Source organism: Contarinia nasturtii, unplaced genomic scaffold (genome assembly GCF_009176525.2).
Source record: "Contarinia nasturtii isolate CC-2019 unplaced genomic scaffold, AAFC_CNas_1.1 Cnas_scaffold_695, whole genome shotgun sequence".
Lineage (NCBI taxonomy): Eukaryota > Metazoa > Arthropoda > Insecta > Diptera > Cecidomyiidae > Contarinia > Contarinia nasturtii.
In genome coordinates, this window is record NW_022198046.1 from 5537909 (window position 1) to 5555566 (window position 17658).

Below are 17658 nucleotides of genomic sequence, written 5' to 3' on the forward strand. Positions count from 1 at the left end.
AAGACACGTGGTATTGTTGAAAGTTTTATCGAATCTCCCTCGTTTCACCCTTCAGAATCTGATTACGGTAAATGCTGCTCTACTTGTATCACACATGCGGTCGTCTGAATGCTTCTATATGTGTTTTTGTTAAACACAGCGTTCGCTTTTGATTTTCACCGTTTTTGTAATAAAAAATTCACACGTTGATTTTATGCGAAATGATCCGTTTTATAGATGTGTTCCACTCCTGAGTCGGCCACATAAGCGCGATGAAGAAAATGTGAACACTTTCACTTGTGTCGAAATCAATTGCAAAATGATTTTGTTGAATAAATCCGTTGATTAAATTGTGTGAAAATTGGTTGTTGAACAACGTTGGGGTCACCAATGTGGGTTGTTTAGATTGAATAAATGAAAACACCACTTTTTTAAATAAAATAAAAGTATAAATTTTAATTATGAAATTCGGGTTGCGGTTGATTACAATTTTGTACGGTGAGTAGCGTGCGAATTCAGCTAGGGGCTGAGAACAAGTCAAAAAGCTAAAAAAATACGATTCAATACACAAAATAAATGTCAATACGTGTAAATACGTGTAAATACTTATCAATACTGGAAATGGATGTAAATACCGGTAAATACGCGTAAATAAAAATTTCATCAACCTCACTTTTAATTACGTAATTAAAATTTACGTAATAAAGTATTACGTTATGCAATTCATATTTATTTTGAATTTTTTATTCATTTATTTATTTGTAAATATTTTGAACGGGATTGGTGTCACAAAAATGAAAATAAAATTAATCCCTAGATTTAATCTATATTCGAAAACAATAATAATATTTAAAAATATATTTACGGATTATAATCCGACTGACGCAAAAGCACTGACGCGACCCTAATAATTATTAGGGTCGCGTCAGTGCTTTTGGATATTCATCATGTCCGCCTCCGCCCATCTCCGTCTGACATTTTTCCGGCAGGCGGATATTCATCATGTCCGCCTCCGCCCATCTCCGTCTGACATTTTTCAGGCGGGCGGATATTCATCATGTCCGTCTGACAGACGGGCGGACATGCGAGTGTGTTACAATACGGATAAAAATATTTTTAGGCACGGAGACGGATAAGCAATGTATCTGTGTCCGTCAAAATAAAAGCGGAGAATGCACGGATATGAGTAGGAACTTACTCTGTATCCGCCCAATATCCGGGCGGATATAAACGGATACGGAGAAAGAATATATCCGTCTCTGTACGGATATTGGCGGATATGGGCGGTTATAGGCGGAGGTCTATACGGGCGGATTAGCGGGAGCAATGTCAGTTACCCAGTATTTTCACAAATCGCTGGGCGGTTCAATATTTTCAAAACACATGCATTACATCGAGTTAATGAGTTCTCTGTGTACGCGTATAGGTTACGTTAAAATACGATTATAGAGAAGAGTCAAAAACTTTGATATTCATTCTGCTTCAATTTTTGATGTGCTTCGTCTATTGTGGCATATCTCCGTCGTTTTAAATAACCAGGCCGGACAAGTGAATCAGTAAGTGTTTTTACGATAAATCAGTAAAAAAATAAATAAATTCTTGATAAAAAAAAATAAACGGCAATCATGAAACGCAGCAATAAACTATAAGTCATTTATTTGTTTCCTGTGTTACAGACCATACGGCAAATGTTTGCGGTGTACTAACATGGCCTATCACAACTGTGGTCGATGTGGCGATTTTTACTGCAGTGTAGAATGTCAAACGTCTGACTGGTTGAAACACAAGCGAGAATGTTTCCCAATGCGGTGTCAACCAGCCTAGGGGACATTCATACTAGAAAAACTAGTGAAACTAGCAGCAACTAGCAGCGACTAGCAAGCACTAGCGTATTATAGTCCAAAGCAAATGAATTGAGGCATGTAAAATATATTGTAGCATGCGTAAGTCGCTTGCAAACGAACCAAGTGAATAGCGGAGACGCACGAAAACGAAGTGAGTGAATAGCGACAACGAACGTTGTTATCCGTTGCCGCAATACACTCACTTCGTTATCGTGCGTCTCCGCTATTCACTTGGTTCGTTTACAAGCGACTTAACCCTCCGTTGTGCGACACGTTCCGTATAACATATGAGTAAAAAGTCTTTGCACTAAATTCAGATGTTCGCCATTCAAACAACAAACACACAATATTAAATTCTTTTTTATTGGTATAAACCTTTATTCATAGGCTATCGAATAGCACATTCACTTTACACTGAACGGACCATTGTCTTCGATTTTTCTTAGTATGCGTCGAACCATCAAAATTATGTTCTGGACAACCGATTTGTCGATTTCTTTCAACTTTCTCTCAATCCATGCAACCAATTGTTGCTCGTTTCAAGTATTTTGGACCTTCGCCTATAACAAACATCCAAAAACAGACTAGAAATAATTAATTCTGTGTTTTTTTCTGAAGTTAAAAAGATGGTCCTTTTTTCATGGAAATGATATTTTTTAAGAAGTGAGCCATTATTGTGATTTTTTCTGATTGCAAAGCACAATTTTGTCTTTAATCAGATAGTCCACAACAAACTCTATCGATTTCAAGAATATTTGGTTGATAATAGAGCAAGTAATTGAGGTTTAACCTTACATTTCAGCACTAAATTTTCGAATAATGGCTCAAGACACCTTCTAAAGAAGATCCTACCATACAAACACCCCTTTATCAAAGTTCGGTTTGTCGACGTCTCTAGCGTTATATATTAGTGCCCTAACTTTATCAATGCAAAGGAAATCATTCGTACTTCATTCATGATTCGATATAGCGATGAATGTTTCACTATCCAAAATGATGAATTTTTCAGTGCAACATGCTATGAGGCGAATTGAACAGCCAATTTTTGACACACTTTGGAATTTTTTCGTAACTTATGTTGCTGATTACTAATGATCGTGTCTAAATCTATTGTTTTGGTTCAAATTTGGATGTGTTGTAATCATGAGAATCACCAAAAATGAATGTTTGCTTGACCAACGCGATTTTGGCACTTGGTGATAGTTTTGAAAGGTTTGAGCACTCAGATATGGAATACGACCGGACTATTTGCTTTTTCTAGAATCCTCATCTTCATACTAAGTCCATGAAACACAATACATGGTTCGAAGACAGATTGGTTTATTTTTAAACACATGGAGAATTTCGTTTGCACTTTGTCCGCCAAAGCAATTTGAGACAGACTTGCGCAAATCCAATTTGTACCACATTGCGAATGAATGTATTTCGTCGAATTGAGTTTGACAGTAGTCTCGAGGTGCCGATAAATGCACCGCGTGCATTGGTTGACATTTTGGTGTTTGTTAATGCTGCGCAATAAACGCTGTAATTTGTGCAAACCTACGTGAGACATATGTTAATCGGACCAAATAGTGCAACAATCAAAGCGTTGATACAAAGAGAAAACCGTTGTGTCAAAATATTGACACAAATGTGTCCGTGGGAATAAAAGCGGGAATACAGAGACGAAATTTGAAATATGCACGCTAAAAAAGTGAAATCTGAAGAATACAACACAGATTTTTGTCTAGCATAGACAATATATAGAATTTGTGTTTCAATCATTTTATTCAGATACATTTCAACGTGATGCATGAACGTTTGTTACATTTTTCAGTTTTCATTATTGTTTTTTCTATACCTTATATACACGCACACACTGATGCTGCGAATATTGTATGTAAGATATGAAGAGAATGAAAATTATTGAGAGTGAATGTATTTTGGTAATCGATTTCAGTTTTGTGTTGACGATTTTTACTGCGCATTTGTTTGTAAACAGAATGCCATGCGTTGAGAATTACGAGAGCGAGATAGCATTGAACTACGATTTGGGTGATAGAAATAGCAAATTTTTACATTCGGTCGCAACAGATGATATAGACCATTTAGCTGTGCATAAGAAGTGAGAAAAAAAATCTGATTTTTTTCACTTTTTGTGCTCTATACCGAGTTTTCGAGAGTTTCATACAAGCCTCTCATATAGATGATGAAAAATCGCGAAAAATGAAAAAAATAATTAAATTTTTTTTCTTCGATTTACAAATACAATTTTCTGTACCATCTTGTGAGAACAGAATGAAAAAAATCGCATTCCTTATCATCTAAATAAAGAACTCTGTGACTCACCACGGTAAATTCTCTACTGTCACTTTCATTATTGTAAACATACAGAAAGACTTGTCAAAGTAGAGACGCCATCGAATTATTACATATTGCGTATATTTAAATGTGATACACCTATATGTATATGAATTGCGTCATATGTGTTCAGGGGCTCACATATGACAACATGTGTGGTTAAAATATAACGGTATAATTTTGCACAGTAAAAATTCTACGAAAAAATCTCGCCATGTTTTTTTTATTTGCAATAAATTCGAATATTTATTTTATAAAAATGCATTTTAAAAACCAAATCTTCTCCATTTTCAATTTTCACCATAGCTTTTATTAATATAATCTCTTTTAATTGAACATTTTGGCAATTAAATTCTCAATTTTTTCGACCAAAAGAAAAAAAGAGTTGCAGAAAAAATTAGACATATATTTTTTTTAATTTTTCTGGGCATTTATTTTTTTTAAACATAATTGCAATTATGAATAACGAACATATTTCGTTATTATTCATGATGTCGCATGAGTATGAAATGCACAATGAACTTGACACTCATTGTTTATTGTCACCACAATGCTTTGGTGCTTATCACCATTTGATTTAGTGTGACGTTTTAATTAGCATATTACGCATATTAATTGAGGGTGTTGATTAAAATAAATAAAAAAAATTTCAAATAATAATTTAATCATGAGCGGTAAGCTTTTTTGCACCTAATTTTTCGCCACGGCAACTATTCGAACTTATTATTTTATGAAAAAAATATAGGAAATGCAAATCTCGTGGGCGATATTACTCTAAATATTAGCCGAGCTCGAATTTCATCAACAAAGTGCTGTTTTCGGTCGTGCAGTACAGAATGTCCTGATGAATTACATCGTATACCTCGTACAATTCGTTATGAGATTATGAAAAATAAACGATTTTTCATACCGGAAAAGTCAGTGGCATGCAATTTTCATAGTGATTATTCTGTGTTATCGGAAATAAACATCCCGGTTGAAAATTGTGCTTTTACTGCTGCACAAATTGAAGAGATGGTTGATTTGTTGCGATCAGATCCTAAACAATTGAAAAATGAGGGTCAAGGTAAATAGTAAAATTGATACTGATCTAAATCACTTCTATATGAATGAGTAATTCTAATCCATGTGGATGAAAAAATAAATAGTTTTGGTGGATGAATTTATTAAAGTGGAATCTTGAATAGATTTTTGTCTCATTTTTGTTTTTATGGACGTCCAAGTTTTTTTTATTTAAAAACCGGTATTTACCGATTGAAAGAAAATTGTCAATATTGAGTCAAAAATGAAAAGTTTGTTCTAGAGGAATCCTCTATTTTCATTGGAATGACTCAAAATCTACCTAGATCATATATTTGGAGAAATTGAGATTTCATTTTGATACGAGATGTACAACTTCTTTTTGCCCAATTAATTTGCAAAACTGAACTTAAATTTTGTTCGAGGTTTCAGAGCTGAGCTGTAATGAAGGTTCAATCCCATTATGTCACTGTACTTATGAGGAACACGTAATGATTAATATAATATGCTGAAATTTCTGTAAAACACTTTATCTAAATTTCTTACCAAAATCGAAATAATATTCAGAGAGATCGACATATCTATCTATTGTTGACATACATTATAATGAGATATTTTCAGCCAGATGATTCAGCTCAGCCAGATATCGTCAGGAGCTGAAATTGAGTGAAAACAATAGAAGTGATTGTTATGGTTATAATTACACTATATTGCTACAATCACTATAACAATCACTTTTATTGTTTTCACTCCATTTCAGCTCCTGACGATATCTGGCTGAGCTGATTCATCTGGCTGAAAATATCTCATTATAATGTCTGATCAACACCCTCAATTAATATGCGTGACAATCAATTAATATTAACAATTTGTTGATAATTATAATGTTGATTGGTTTGGGTTCTTTAAAGATTTTATTACGAACAGAACGCCAAGAAAATTTTAGGAATTTCAAATTTGAATACGTGTGTAAGTGTGTGTATTTGAAATTTATGACAAAAGACCTTTCAATAACTACGCAAAAAAAATGAAACCCATGAACCTGTTTCGTTAACTTTGCATCAATTTAATTTGCAAATGAAGAAATTAAAAAAATGAATGTATCTTCGACTATTTATTTCTGATAATTTGAGAATACAGTTTCATTAATTGTCTTTTTCGCACATGATTCTTGTGGTGATTCCAATAGTTTTCATACTTATGGAAGTGATTCCTTCACTCCGACTATGTACTCAGCCCATACAATACGATATTCATTGTAGGCCTTTAGAGTCTTTAATGTCCTATGTAGCAGTTCAATTAAGTTTGATTGATTCTGAGAAATTGTAGCTATGGTGGGTTTAGATTCTCTGAAAATGTCCATTTTATCATTAGTTTTTTGTGCTTGTGAAAGTTTACCAAAGGACATGTTGACTGAATCAACCTCAGTCTTTATAGTTTCAATTAACTGACTTATTGCGTTAATCTCACCATCGAATTCTGTTTTCAGTGTATTGTATTTCGTTTCCATAGATTGAATGTTATTTTTTACGACTTCAACATGTTTGGGTTTTTGTTTCCATTCAACGAAATATTTGTTCAATTTTTCATAATTGTATCCTTTCGCTTTTACATGACGAGGCTGAAGTGTGATTTCTGTATCGATTTTATGGACCAAATCCTTAATTTTTGATGTACGTTGGCTGTTGATCAATTTAAATTGTTCATTGAAATATACAGGAACAAAGACTCCGTTAATTTTCTGGCCATTGGGAAGCTTTTTTATAACTTCTTTTAGTTTCCCTTTATCCATGAATTCTTCGACAAGAGGTTCGAACTTGTTTTTAAGATTATCAGCATTGTTGGAAATTTTGATGATGAAATCCAATTCATGTTGCATGTGAACATTTCCGTTGGCCATTGCTTTTTCATAAAATTTCTTCACAACCGAGGCGAATGTTACACCTTCTGTATCATTGTTTGACTAGGTACATGAAGAGAATTAAAAGTTATTACAATTAGAACAGCACTTGATTGATTCACTATAAATCCATACCTTGACTAAAAGGAAAAGTGACAAAAATGTACAGAATAAAAAAAACTTCATTTTCTTCAGTTGAATGTAGACTTTTCAATTGGTTCAAATAATGATTAATGAATAGAGATACGCAATTCTTATATACACGTTATTTGAAACACACGCGGAATTTCCATGAAATTGTACAAACAATTGTTTTTTTAATTTAAAATGAAATTCCAATTATATTACTCAATATTCACAAAATTCTAAGGAAAATAACATTATTTTTCAACACAATTTACGCAAGTCAAGCTTAATTCACGTCAGATATAAATAATTTATAAGGGCACCGAATAAATATTGAATTTATGTAAATTTGCTGAATTGTAACGAAAAAAACGATAGAATTTTAAATATTGGAACATTTTCAAGGAAATGAACAACCTATACTTTCACTGACGCAACCCTTAGCATTACCAAATGCCAAAACACAAACTTTATGAAAACGCAATTGCATGTTTCAGTCAAAACTACGAAATGATTGATTTCGCTGTATACAGCTCATCAGTGCAGCTTTGTAGGCCAGTACCATCTGCATATCAAATCACAACTCTTGTGACCCAATCAGATGGATAGGAGGACTGCCGGAAATAACCGGATAAGAAAATTCTCCAAACAATGATTGCTGATCCCGATCGGATCGATGAAGAAATGACAAGATCACAAGCAGATTCAATAACAAAACAGGGATATCTTTATAAAGGGCCGGACACAGCATCCGATCGAATGTTTACGCACATTGGATCCAAATCATTCAAATGGCGAACAGACAACAGAAACAGCTTAAAATCATTTTCGGAGATTTTGAATATCCTTCAGTTGGTTTCGCGTACCCGCTTTTTTGCTCAAACGATAATGGATTTGCGTGATATTATCGTCCAGCATTTCTTTTCCCCGTTTTGAAATGCTTTTGTCCAAGTCGTTGGGCGAATAGTCGGAGTCATTTTCTTGAATTTTACAATCGTTAAATAGATGGATACCATGCTTTACGTCGACATTGATTGGTGTGTTTGTTTCGAACGCTTTGTAAAGTTGGCTCATAAATGTCGATGGATTAATACGATCCGTGTTGAGGTTACTATCACACGATGGTCCCGATCTTTTGGCAGTGTCTTTTCCTTTTCGGCACGGAAGAATACGAAGAAAACGAAGAACGATGCCTCTTTTTTCATTTGTCGAATATTGTCTGTGGGGACACTTGTTGTTGAACTAGACTTGTTGTTTTTTCTTGTATTTCTTGTTGTGTTCAAAAATGTTCCAAATATTTTTTTTGTTTGCTTTTATTTTGTAGGTGGCTGGAGTATTAGCGACAACGGAGGAACAATCGGCTCCGCCAGCTCTAATACAGGGTTGCTCATTATCCTGTGGCTTGCTGATGAGCATCACATGTCCATCACCGCTACTGAAAATGTAGGGTAAGTTTATCATCATCATTTTTTACTTTTCCACACACACCTAGTGTGTAAGACACCTGAAGAGTGTTTTGACACCTCAAAAACATCTTTTCTGGACATTTCTGAGGTCAGAGAACCCGAATCAGGCCGTTTTGAGCATGGTTGTTGTCGGTCTGTTCTACGTCGTACGTTGTCCGCTGTACGCAAAATTTGTTAACACGATAACTCTCCATTCCAGAAAAGTTATTTAAAATCTGACTGTACTGGATGATTGGGGGTCGCGAGGAATAGAAACCATTAGATTTTGAGCGACTTTGGTTGATGGACAAAATTGTCATGTCTGAAGTGGTACCTATGAAAAAGAGTCCAATTTTCGTCCAAAAGTCATGCTTAATGTAGACTTAAACACTCAAAAATATGTATTGGGAGGTTTTTTGGTACGAGTCACGAGAAAACCGAATATGATATTAGTTTTGAGATACAACCAATTTTTGATACAGTTTCTTTGAAAATAAAATGTCTTACATCCGTAAGATGAACTTTTCCGCACTGTGATCCACAACATGCATTTATTTATTACATATCTCTTACTTAAATTTGAACTCACGAAAAACTGAATCTGACATTAGTTTTGTGATACAAATAATTTTTGACACACTTTTTATACAAAAATTACTAAAAAAAAAGCCATGCCTGTATGATATCGTAATCATGTGAAACTTTGCACAGGCTAGTTTTTCACAAAAAGCCGTCATTCTGAAAGTTTGAAGAAATTTCAACAGAACTTAGAGGTACTTCCCATACAAAATTTTCGTTTATGAGCAAAAAATCAAAATTATATTGAAATATCTTCAAATTTGCTGAGATTATGTATTTTGGCAAGAAAATAAGATTCACAAGTCTTTATGGTGATTAAATTATTTCAAACAAACATGTAGTTACAGTTATTTAATCGCAGTGAAAACTTGTAAATCTCATTTTTTTACCAAACTACATAATCTCAGTAAATTTGAAGACATTTCAATGCATATTAGGGGTACTTCCCATACAAAATGTTCGTTTTTTGACACTTTTTGTTCGGCCGATATTGTGACTATTTATCAAAATTCACTTTATTGACATTGAACTTAAAGTGACCAAAACTATTTTTACCATTACGTTGTAGAAGACGAGCAATATTTGATTTGATTTCCATGATAGCAACTTATTTGGATGTCATGTTTGTGATGAAACATTGGTTTAAATATCAAAGTTCTTTATTTTGTTTTTAAGCAATTTTAATCTTGTAGTTTATTTTTAATTGATATTAATCAAAATAAAAAGTAAATAAATTCAATTTGAAATTAGGTTTTTATTTCATAGCGACCTTTTTCGAAGCTCGAACTGTTCGAAGTGTCATCGGGTTACAACCAGCGACTGAAAGCTTCACTTCTCACGGAGCTATAAAATTCAAACTAAAATGATCCGAACATTTTTGATACAAGCGAAAAAATCATTCGATTTCCCGGTGCGATTCTGCACAAATACACCGATTGTCAGAAAAGCAGGTAAAGAATTAAATCTGAATTTATTTCCATGAGGTATCGTGTTTCATGATATTTTGAGGTTATATTTGAAATTTAAAAATAAATGACCAATGCGGTAATTTCTCTGCAGATATTAATGAAGTAAGAATAGTTGGAACATTGACTCAAGAACCCTACATTCTCAAAAGTGGAACCTATTCACTTTTAATCAAAACAATGGAGTCAGATTCAAAATAGTACAAGTTACCTTCCAACTTTTTTCATGTTTTGTTATGATTATTTATATAAGGATAATTTTGATACGTATTATTCTTCCAAAATTGTGCTTGTCACCAAATTGATCACAATTTACTTCTTCTATTATAGTACTATTCATAATGTCCTCACGAAGTTTGTATCAAATATTACACCTGGCGAACGAATTCACGTTGCCGGAAATTTCGTTTCTTCTCCAATCCAAACGAGTGATGGAAAAACTCTGACACAAAGCGTAATTAGGGCGTTTAAAACGCATGCATTGAGCAACAGTGATTCATCGGAATATTTATCTGACGACATAAATTCCATTGAAATTATCGGTAATGTTGCTTCTGATGTATTGGTCAAAGACGAATATTGCACATTTGTGGCAGTAACTCATCACCCAACATCGTAAGCATTTTTTGGAATTGTTTTTTGCTAGTAAAAAAATTGAATAAATACATAGTAGATTTGATTACCTTTGCCCGAATTACTATGATTTTTTTATTCCTTCTTGAATTCATTACAACAGCAATCCTTCATGTGAATATATTCTTCACCTTTTTATTTAGTCTACAGCGTTTTCATTTGTTAAATCATTAAAGAAAAAAAAATACTTTTGAAATTAAAACCATTAGAGCGCGCCTGCGTTCGGTATTCTACTTGTCTCTCACATTTGTTCTGAAATCAAACCCATAGTAACGGATGACAAAGGTGAGTAAATGCGGCCAAAATTCGTCGACAAACTCCGAAATGTACTTCTTTTTTGGACTCACAAAAATGTACGACGATCACAGAAATAAAATTATTAATATATGTGCCCGAAGAATATCGCTCATTTCTCTCAACACTCGAATACGAGAACAAAGAAGAAGTCTATGGCATGGCTAGTGGGATAGAGATACAGTTTTGATGCAATTTTCTTTCCAACATCGTGAAATTAACAACCAAAATAATTACCCAATTTTGTGTTTCAAACACTTCGCCATTATGTCTAATTTCCAAACACTGTTAAAATGAGCAAAAAACATTCGTATTACCACTGAACCACTCCGTACAATTTGGAATAACTTTGAAAGAAATGATCATATTTAATTTGTTTTGGGCTTCGAAGAAAAAAGTTTTGGTTTTTTTTTCACAATTAAAACGGTTTAAATATCACAGATACAAATACATTGAATGCGATGAAATTTGGCCATTTTCAAAATCACGCGATTAGTCTCTTTCTATAGAAATGAACTGAGATATATCCGTTTTCTTAACCACTTTTCGGTTTTTGATGATATTTTGGGCCGTTGACTGTATAACTGCTCATACTGCTTGCTGATTTCAAACATGAATATGTTTCATCACACGTACGATCGTGATTTTTAGTTAAAATAATAGATTATTATAACGTTACTGATTGAGAGAGGGGTTTAAATAACAAAACAAATATCTATTAATTTTATAATTTATAAATAAACGAAGTAATATATTTATATGCTCATTGTACAATTATTTTATAAAAAACTACTCAAAATAAAATGTTTGGCAATTGATGTCATCAATCATTGATATTTTTTGCTACTTTCAATGTTATTATTCTCGTCAGTTTGTTGAATTCCATTTCGAATATCTGTGGATATGGTGATCTTTTTCTTTGAAGAATTGAAGAGTATTTTCTCAAATACAATGATCGGTGATTCAAAAGTAAGGGTTCCAATGATCGATACAAAGATTGTCATCACATAATTCACTATAAAAGTGTTGAACTGAAATTATAAATGAATACAAGATTAAATACGAAAAAAACATTTGCTTTGCATTTAGTTATTAGCTTACAGCCGCAGTTTCAGTAAAATATGGTGGAGTTCGTTGTGTGCCCATTACGTTTCCAATAACCACAAAATGAAGCAAATAAATGGAATAAGACATTCTTGAAAGAGGTTGCCAAAGTGGATGTGATAAAAAGCGATTGACGATACTTCCGGAGCCATGAACACAGGCAAAAATGATGTAGCATAAAGCAATCGACCAAACAATACGACTAAATGCATCATATAACCCATATATTAGAGGAGAAAACTTATTATCTTGTTGTTGCAGGGGATGATTTATGAAAATGACTAAAATCATTGCAACCAAAGACAACGCCCAGCCACAAATATTGATCATCTAGAAGGACATCAAAATGCATCAATTTTAGAAAAAGGTTTTTAAACAGTAGTTAAATAACAGTACTTTTGGAATTTGAATCTTTCTATTGCGAGTTTCAAAGTGTAAATATCCAGTAAAGACACCAATAAGCCACGATGAAATACGTATGTGTGTTGGAATATATGCCATTTCGAATTTGTTACCCTCAAATCTAGAAGGCCAAAGAAATTTTTTGTTAAATGTAAAATTGAATTTGTGTTGAAAAAATCAAATATTTACGCAAATATTGTCGTTAAATTATGTTTTATGTGAACATCTAAAGTGGAATAAATGCAGCCCAGCAGAAGCAGGGTAAGTGGTATTAAGGCCTTCAATTTAAAACGATAAATCAAATAAACTATGGCCGGTGAAATTAAAAACAGCTGCATATCGACACTCAAGTACCAGGAATGACCGAAACACTGCAAAAAAACGTCGATTGTAGTTTTTGATTAGGAAAGAAGGTATTGAATTATCACTCACGAGTTCTTCTGGATTCACGTAGTTTTGGACATATAAGAGAGTCGACCACCAATAGTTTTCACATTGTTTTTTGTTCATTTCTATCATGGCAGTCCATAACGGTCCAATTTCGCCAAATCGATACAATGACACCGAGATTAGGAGTGATATTGCCAAAAGTGGTGTGAGACGAAGATACCGATGGACATATAACTGTAGAACGTTTAACCGCCCTTTTCTGTAGATTCAAAATCAATTTATGTTATAACATACAAATTGGTAAAAGAAAATCAAATGTGCTTACTTTTCTAAATGTTTTAGTATGCCGATCGAAACCAAAAGACCACTCAACACAAAGAACGTATCCACCGCAACAAAACCCGAAACAATCATCATGTTACTGTACTTTGAAAGAAACTGAAAAAGATAAAAATTTTAATTTAAATCTGTTTTATAACATTTGAATGAAGAAACTTACTGCATCGTGTACGACCCTGTTTTGGATCGGCATTACTAAATACAAAGCGTATGTATGACACAGTACGACCCACTATAGTAATAATAATAAATAATAATATTTTTTTTAAATATTTATCATGAAGTCATAAAAATATACATAAATTCTTTGAAATTCAACAACAACAATAACAAATATTTATAGACCATTAGTGCCTTTCGGCGTCTGATCTTTTCGGCATGGTGGCCACTATCTCCTTCTAACAACATTTCTTCTCCAGAACAATCTATCGAGAGCCACTTCTTCTCTAACTAATTCATTCATACCCGCTTTCATTTAAATCACTAGACTTCCCGGACGCTTCAGTATTCAACATTTTCTTAGGCAATCGCACTTTATTCATACGTTGAACATGACCAAACCATCTTAGTTTTGATTTTCTAGCAGCCTCATCAATCGAATCCACATTCAAATCCTCACGCACTCTTTCATTTCTAATTCTATAGTACCACTGATCTCTACGAGAAATACCCGAAATCATACGTAACACATTCATAAGTTGAATCAACCCAGCTCTCGCTACCGTTTAGAATTGTTGGTCTTAAGATTGACCCATGAATCATCAGCTTTGTTTCCATTCATACTACGTTGTTCAAATTCTTTATTGAATTTTCCATTTTCGGAGAAAATGCAATTCAAATACTTGAATTGCAAAACCTGTTCTATCACCTTTCCATTCAAAAAACACTGAATCTGCTTACGACTTTTACCTATGTGCATAACTAGCGTCTTCGAAATTCATATTCATGAAAAGCCGGTTCATTTGATTTTCAAAATGTCTTGAGATTGTAAAATTTTCCATTTTTTACCTGTGTCGATAGGACGCGAATTCCGTGTAAACATTGAATTGTTTCTGATGTGTTTTCTTCATTTAAAGAAAACAGTTTTTTCCCATTTGTGTAAAAAGAGAATGCTAGCAGCACTTGAGATTTTTTACCTATACATTAAATATACGAAGGTGTTGAATTATCATAAAAGTCGGAAAAATAATGTGATAAAACTACATACGATTATAAATGGAACACAAAATATCATAGCCAGTGCTCAACAATACCAAGCCAAATATTACCATCAATAAACCTCTATGGATGAAAATGTTTAAATTAAATGAAATTAAATGGTCTAATGAAAAATGTATAAATGCTTAGAATCTTACAGTGTGGTTTTCTCTTTAGTTGTTAGATCCGGATCGTTGTTTGCCGTTTGACATACATCATTGGGTAATTCAATGGAAAAGTTGTTTGGGTGATTTGGAATTAAATCGTTGACGATTTGTTCAAACATTTCAAACGAACATGCGGCTGGCATACATGCGCCGAAAGTTATGAAAGGTCTCCGCGGGTCAAGGCTATATAAAGATCAATTAAAATCGATTAAGACTTTTGAACGATACATAAATATACGATTCAGAATGTAAAAATGAATTTAACGAGAACGCTAGTGGATAGACACGAATTTTAACGTATAAAATTAGAGCATACTAGAAGATACTAAAGAATATTTATGAAAAATGTTCAATTCGATTCGAGCTCATGTCAGATATTTTCAGAGACTGTTTCTTAGTCCAATCAGAGCTGATTTCTAAAATCTTAATATTATCAATTTTTTATTATTTTAGTAACTTTTAATATTTTTTCTCCTCACTGAGCGCTCCTCCTCACATAGTCATTGCTCTGAGAAATGATCTCTGTATATTTTTTTACCTTGGCAAATCATTCACATGTACCATATCCGGAAAAATGACATTATTAATGGGATATCGATATAGTTTTGATGCAATTTTCTCTTCAACATCGTAAAATAAGCGACCCAAGCAATATTGTGTTTCGTACACTTTGTCATTATGTCTAATTTTCAAACATTGTGAAAATGAGCCAAAATCATGCGTATTACCACTGAACACTCCGGACGGTATTTTGCCCCACGAATCCACAACTAATAAAATCAAATTAAAACATTATAGAATTTCGACCAACAGAGAATTTAAAGTAAATATTACTTTCTAATGCCCATTGCTCTCGACTAATCAACCCATTTTGAATCGCCTTCAATTCATTTAAACACTTATTTTTTACATTAACTGATTCGCTATAATTTTGTGACAATTTAGTATAACTTTGAAGGAAAAGATCATATTTTATTTGTTCGAAGTCTAAGAAAAAACTTCTTGTATTTTCACAATTAAAATGGTTTAAACTTGACAGAAAAAAACACATTGACAGAATGCTATGAAATTTAGCCATTTTTAAAATCACTCGATAGGTCTCTTCCTATAGAATGTTGTCAATAAACTGAGTTTGATTTTTTTTTCCACATCACCATTATAATTTGGAATATGCTCTGTTTCTGATAACCGTGACCGTTACCCTTTCGACACTATCAATACTATTTTACTACTTTTTTAGGATGATTTACATTGTTGGGCATTCACATCACCAAATTGGGGTGATAATCGAACTATCGGCTGCAAATTGCACGTCATTAATCACATACCATTGTCAAAATTACTATTATCGCTTCTTATCAAGAGGAATATAGATAAAAAAAATTCGGCACAGACTCGGACTTAAACAGTGTTTAAAGTACACATTCTCAAATAACAACAGTATACAGTGTGATCGCTTTAGAAATTTTTTAATTTTATCTTTGAACTTTCATTGAATTCATTGTTTAAAATAGCAACATCATGCTGATTTTGTTCTTTATTCCAAAAACTTTTTTTTTCCTTTTGTAGTATGTTACACACGGTATGTTTGTTTCTTATCTAAAATAATAGGAAAAAACACACAATTTTAAGACTTTTTACTTAGCAAATAACAATGGTCAACATGACGATTGAATTACAACTGATCGACTGACACAAATTAATTTTCATGATGACACCAAAATTTGCAAGCTATGAACTGATTGCAGTAAAAATGCATTGATTGCACTCTATTTGTAGTCGTTGACTTTGTTTACAGATGGTTTTTATGCATAACAAAAGTAGTGTCTGCATTTCAATGAAATTGTGTTTAAATCACATATTTTTACTGTTCAAATGAAAGGCAATTATAAATTTTCAAATAAAATCGAGAATTTTTTTAACTTTTCCTCTAGCGAATCAATCAACAAATTATTTTATTTAGGAACTTGTTCAACAATTCAGATCACTTGAATAAAAGTTAATTCGTTTTGCGGCGCCGTGTATTTTGCTAGAGCAGTACTAGAATAATAATTTTTGTTTAAAGTAATTCTATGTTGTGAGTAGTAATCCATATTAATCCGCAGTAATACACACTTGTGTAAATTCTAACAGCAGTTCAATGACGTTTCATGTGTACGTTGTGTATTACATTTGTTAGGAATAAAGCGATCGTCGTATATTTCGGATACTACTCACAACATAGAATTACTTTAAATAAAAATGATTATTCTAGTACTGCTCTGCCCCTAGGTATTTTGTTTCGGTATATAAATGCTCTATGCTTATGTTCCTATGCTCCATTTTCCTGTTCTAGTAAATCAATTACTTATCCATTTTCTTTACTTGAAAGTCATGCAAACATAAAAGTATTCAAAAGAGTCTTTGAAGAAGTGTTCTGTTGCTGCTAGTGAGATTCTTTTATCTTTCATTCAAAAACTTAAATTGTGGATACAGCAACAAAGATCCACAAAAATGTTAAATTATGGCATTGAAATTCTACATTTTAATTATTAAATTACGGAATTACTACAAACAACTTTGCTGTCTCTCCCTGTGTGTCACAGCAGCTACACAGAAAGAAAATATCAGCCAACGCTATACGCAAAACCGACTGGTACGTGCGCTCATACGTTTTTACATCTTTTACATCATTTTTCGACTGTGCGCAGATACGCACAAAGAATAACGAATCAGTCGAAAAATCATATGGTCACTAGATGTAAAAGATTTAAAAACGTATGAGTGCACGTACCAGTCGGTTTTGCGTATAGCGTCGGCTGATATTTTCTTGTACACTCTCTATATTCAATATTCGAAATTCTGCAGTGCTTTTTTTGCTGTCTGTAATTCCGCAACAAATCAATGAATAAAAAAAAGTAGCGCAAAATTGTTGATTTCATAAATTGGATAGCC

The 17658-nt window shown here is 33.0% G+C and overlaps 2 protein-coding genes across 2 annotated transcripts; both read right to left on the reverse strand.

Annotated features, from left to right (window-relative positions):
• Window positions 1-6284: 6284 nt before the first annotated feature.
• LOC116340482 lies at window positions 6285-7303 on the reverse strand. Its single transcript, XM_031767002.1, has 2 exons — window positions 7219-7303; window positions 6285-7146 (listed from the first exon to the last, which is right to left on the reverse strand). The coding sequence occupies exons 1-2, from the start codon at window positions 7267-7269 to the stop codon at window positions 6382-6384; spliced, it is 816 nt and encodes a 271-aa protein (XP_031622862.1). The 5' UTR covers window positions 7270-7303; the 3' UTR covers window positions 6285-6381.
• Window positions 7304-11892: 4589 nt separating this feature from the next.
• On the reverse strand, window positions 11893-16366 carry LOC116340944 (nose resistant to fluoxetine protein 6-like). Its single transcript, XM_031767716.1, has 12 exons — window positions 15559-16366; window positions 15263-15494; window positions 14716-14907; window positions 14568-14641; window positions 14369-14496; window positions 13521-13592; window positions 13347-13459; window positions 13064-13280; window positions 12821-13002; window positions 12626-12752; window positions 12227-12559; window positions 11893-12156 (listed from the first exon to the last, which is right to left on the reverse strand). The coding sequence occupies exons 1-12, from the start codon at window positions 15800-15802 to the stop codon at window positions 11953-11955; spliced, it is 2118 nt and encodes a 705-aa protein (XP_031623576.1). The 5' UTR covers window positions 15803-16366; the 3' UTR covers window positions 11893-11952.
• Window positions 16367-17658: the final 1292 nt, after the last annotated feature.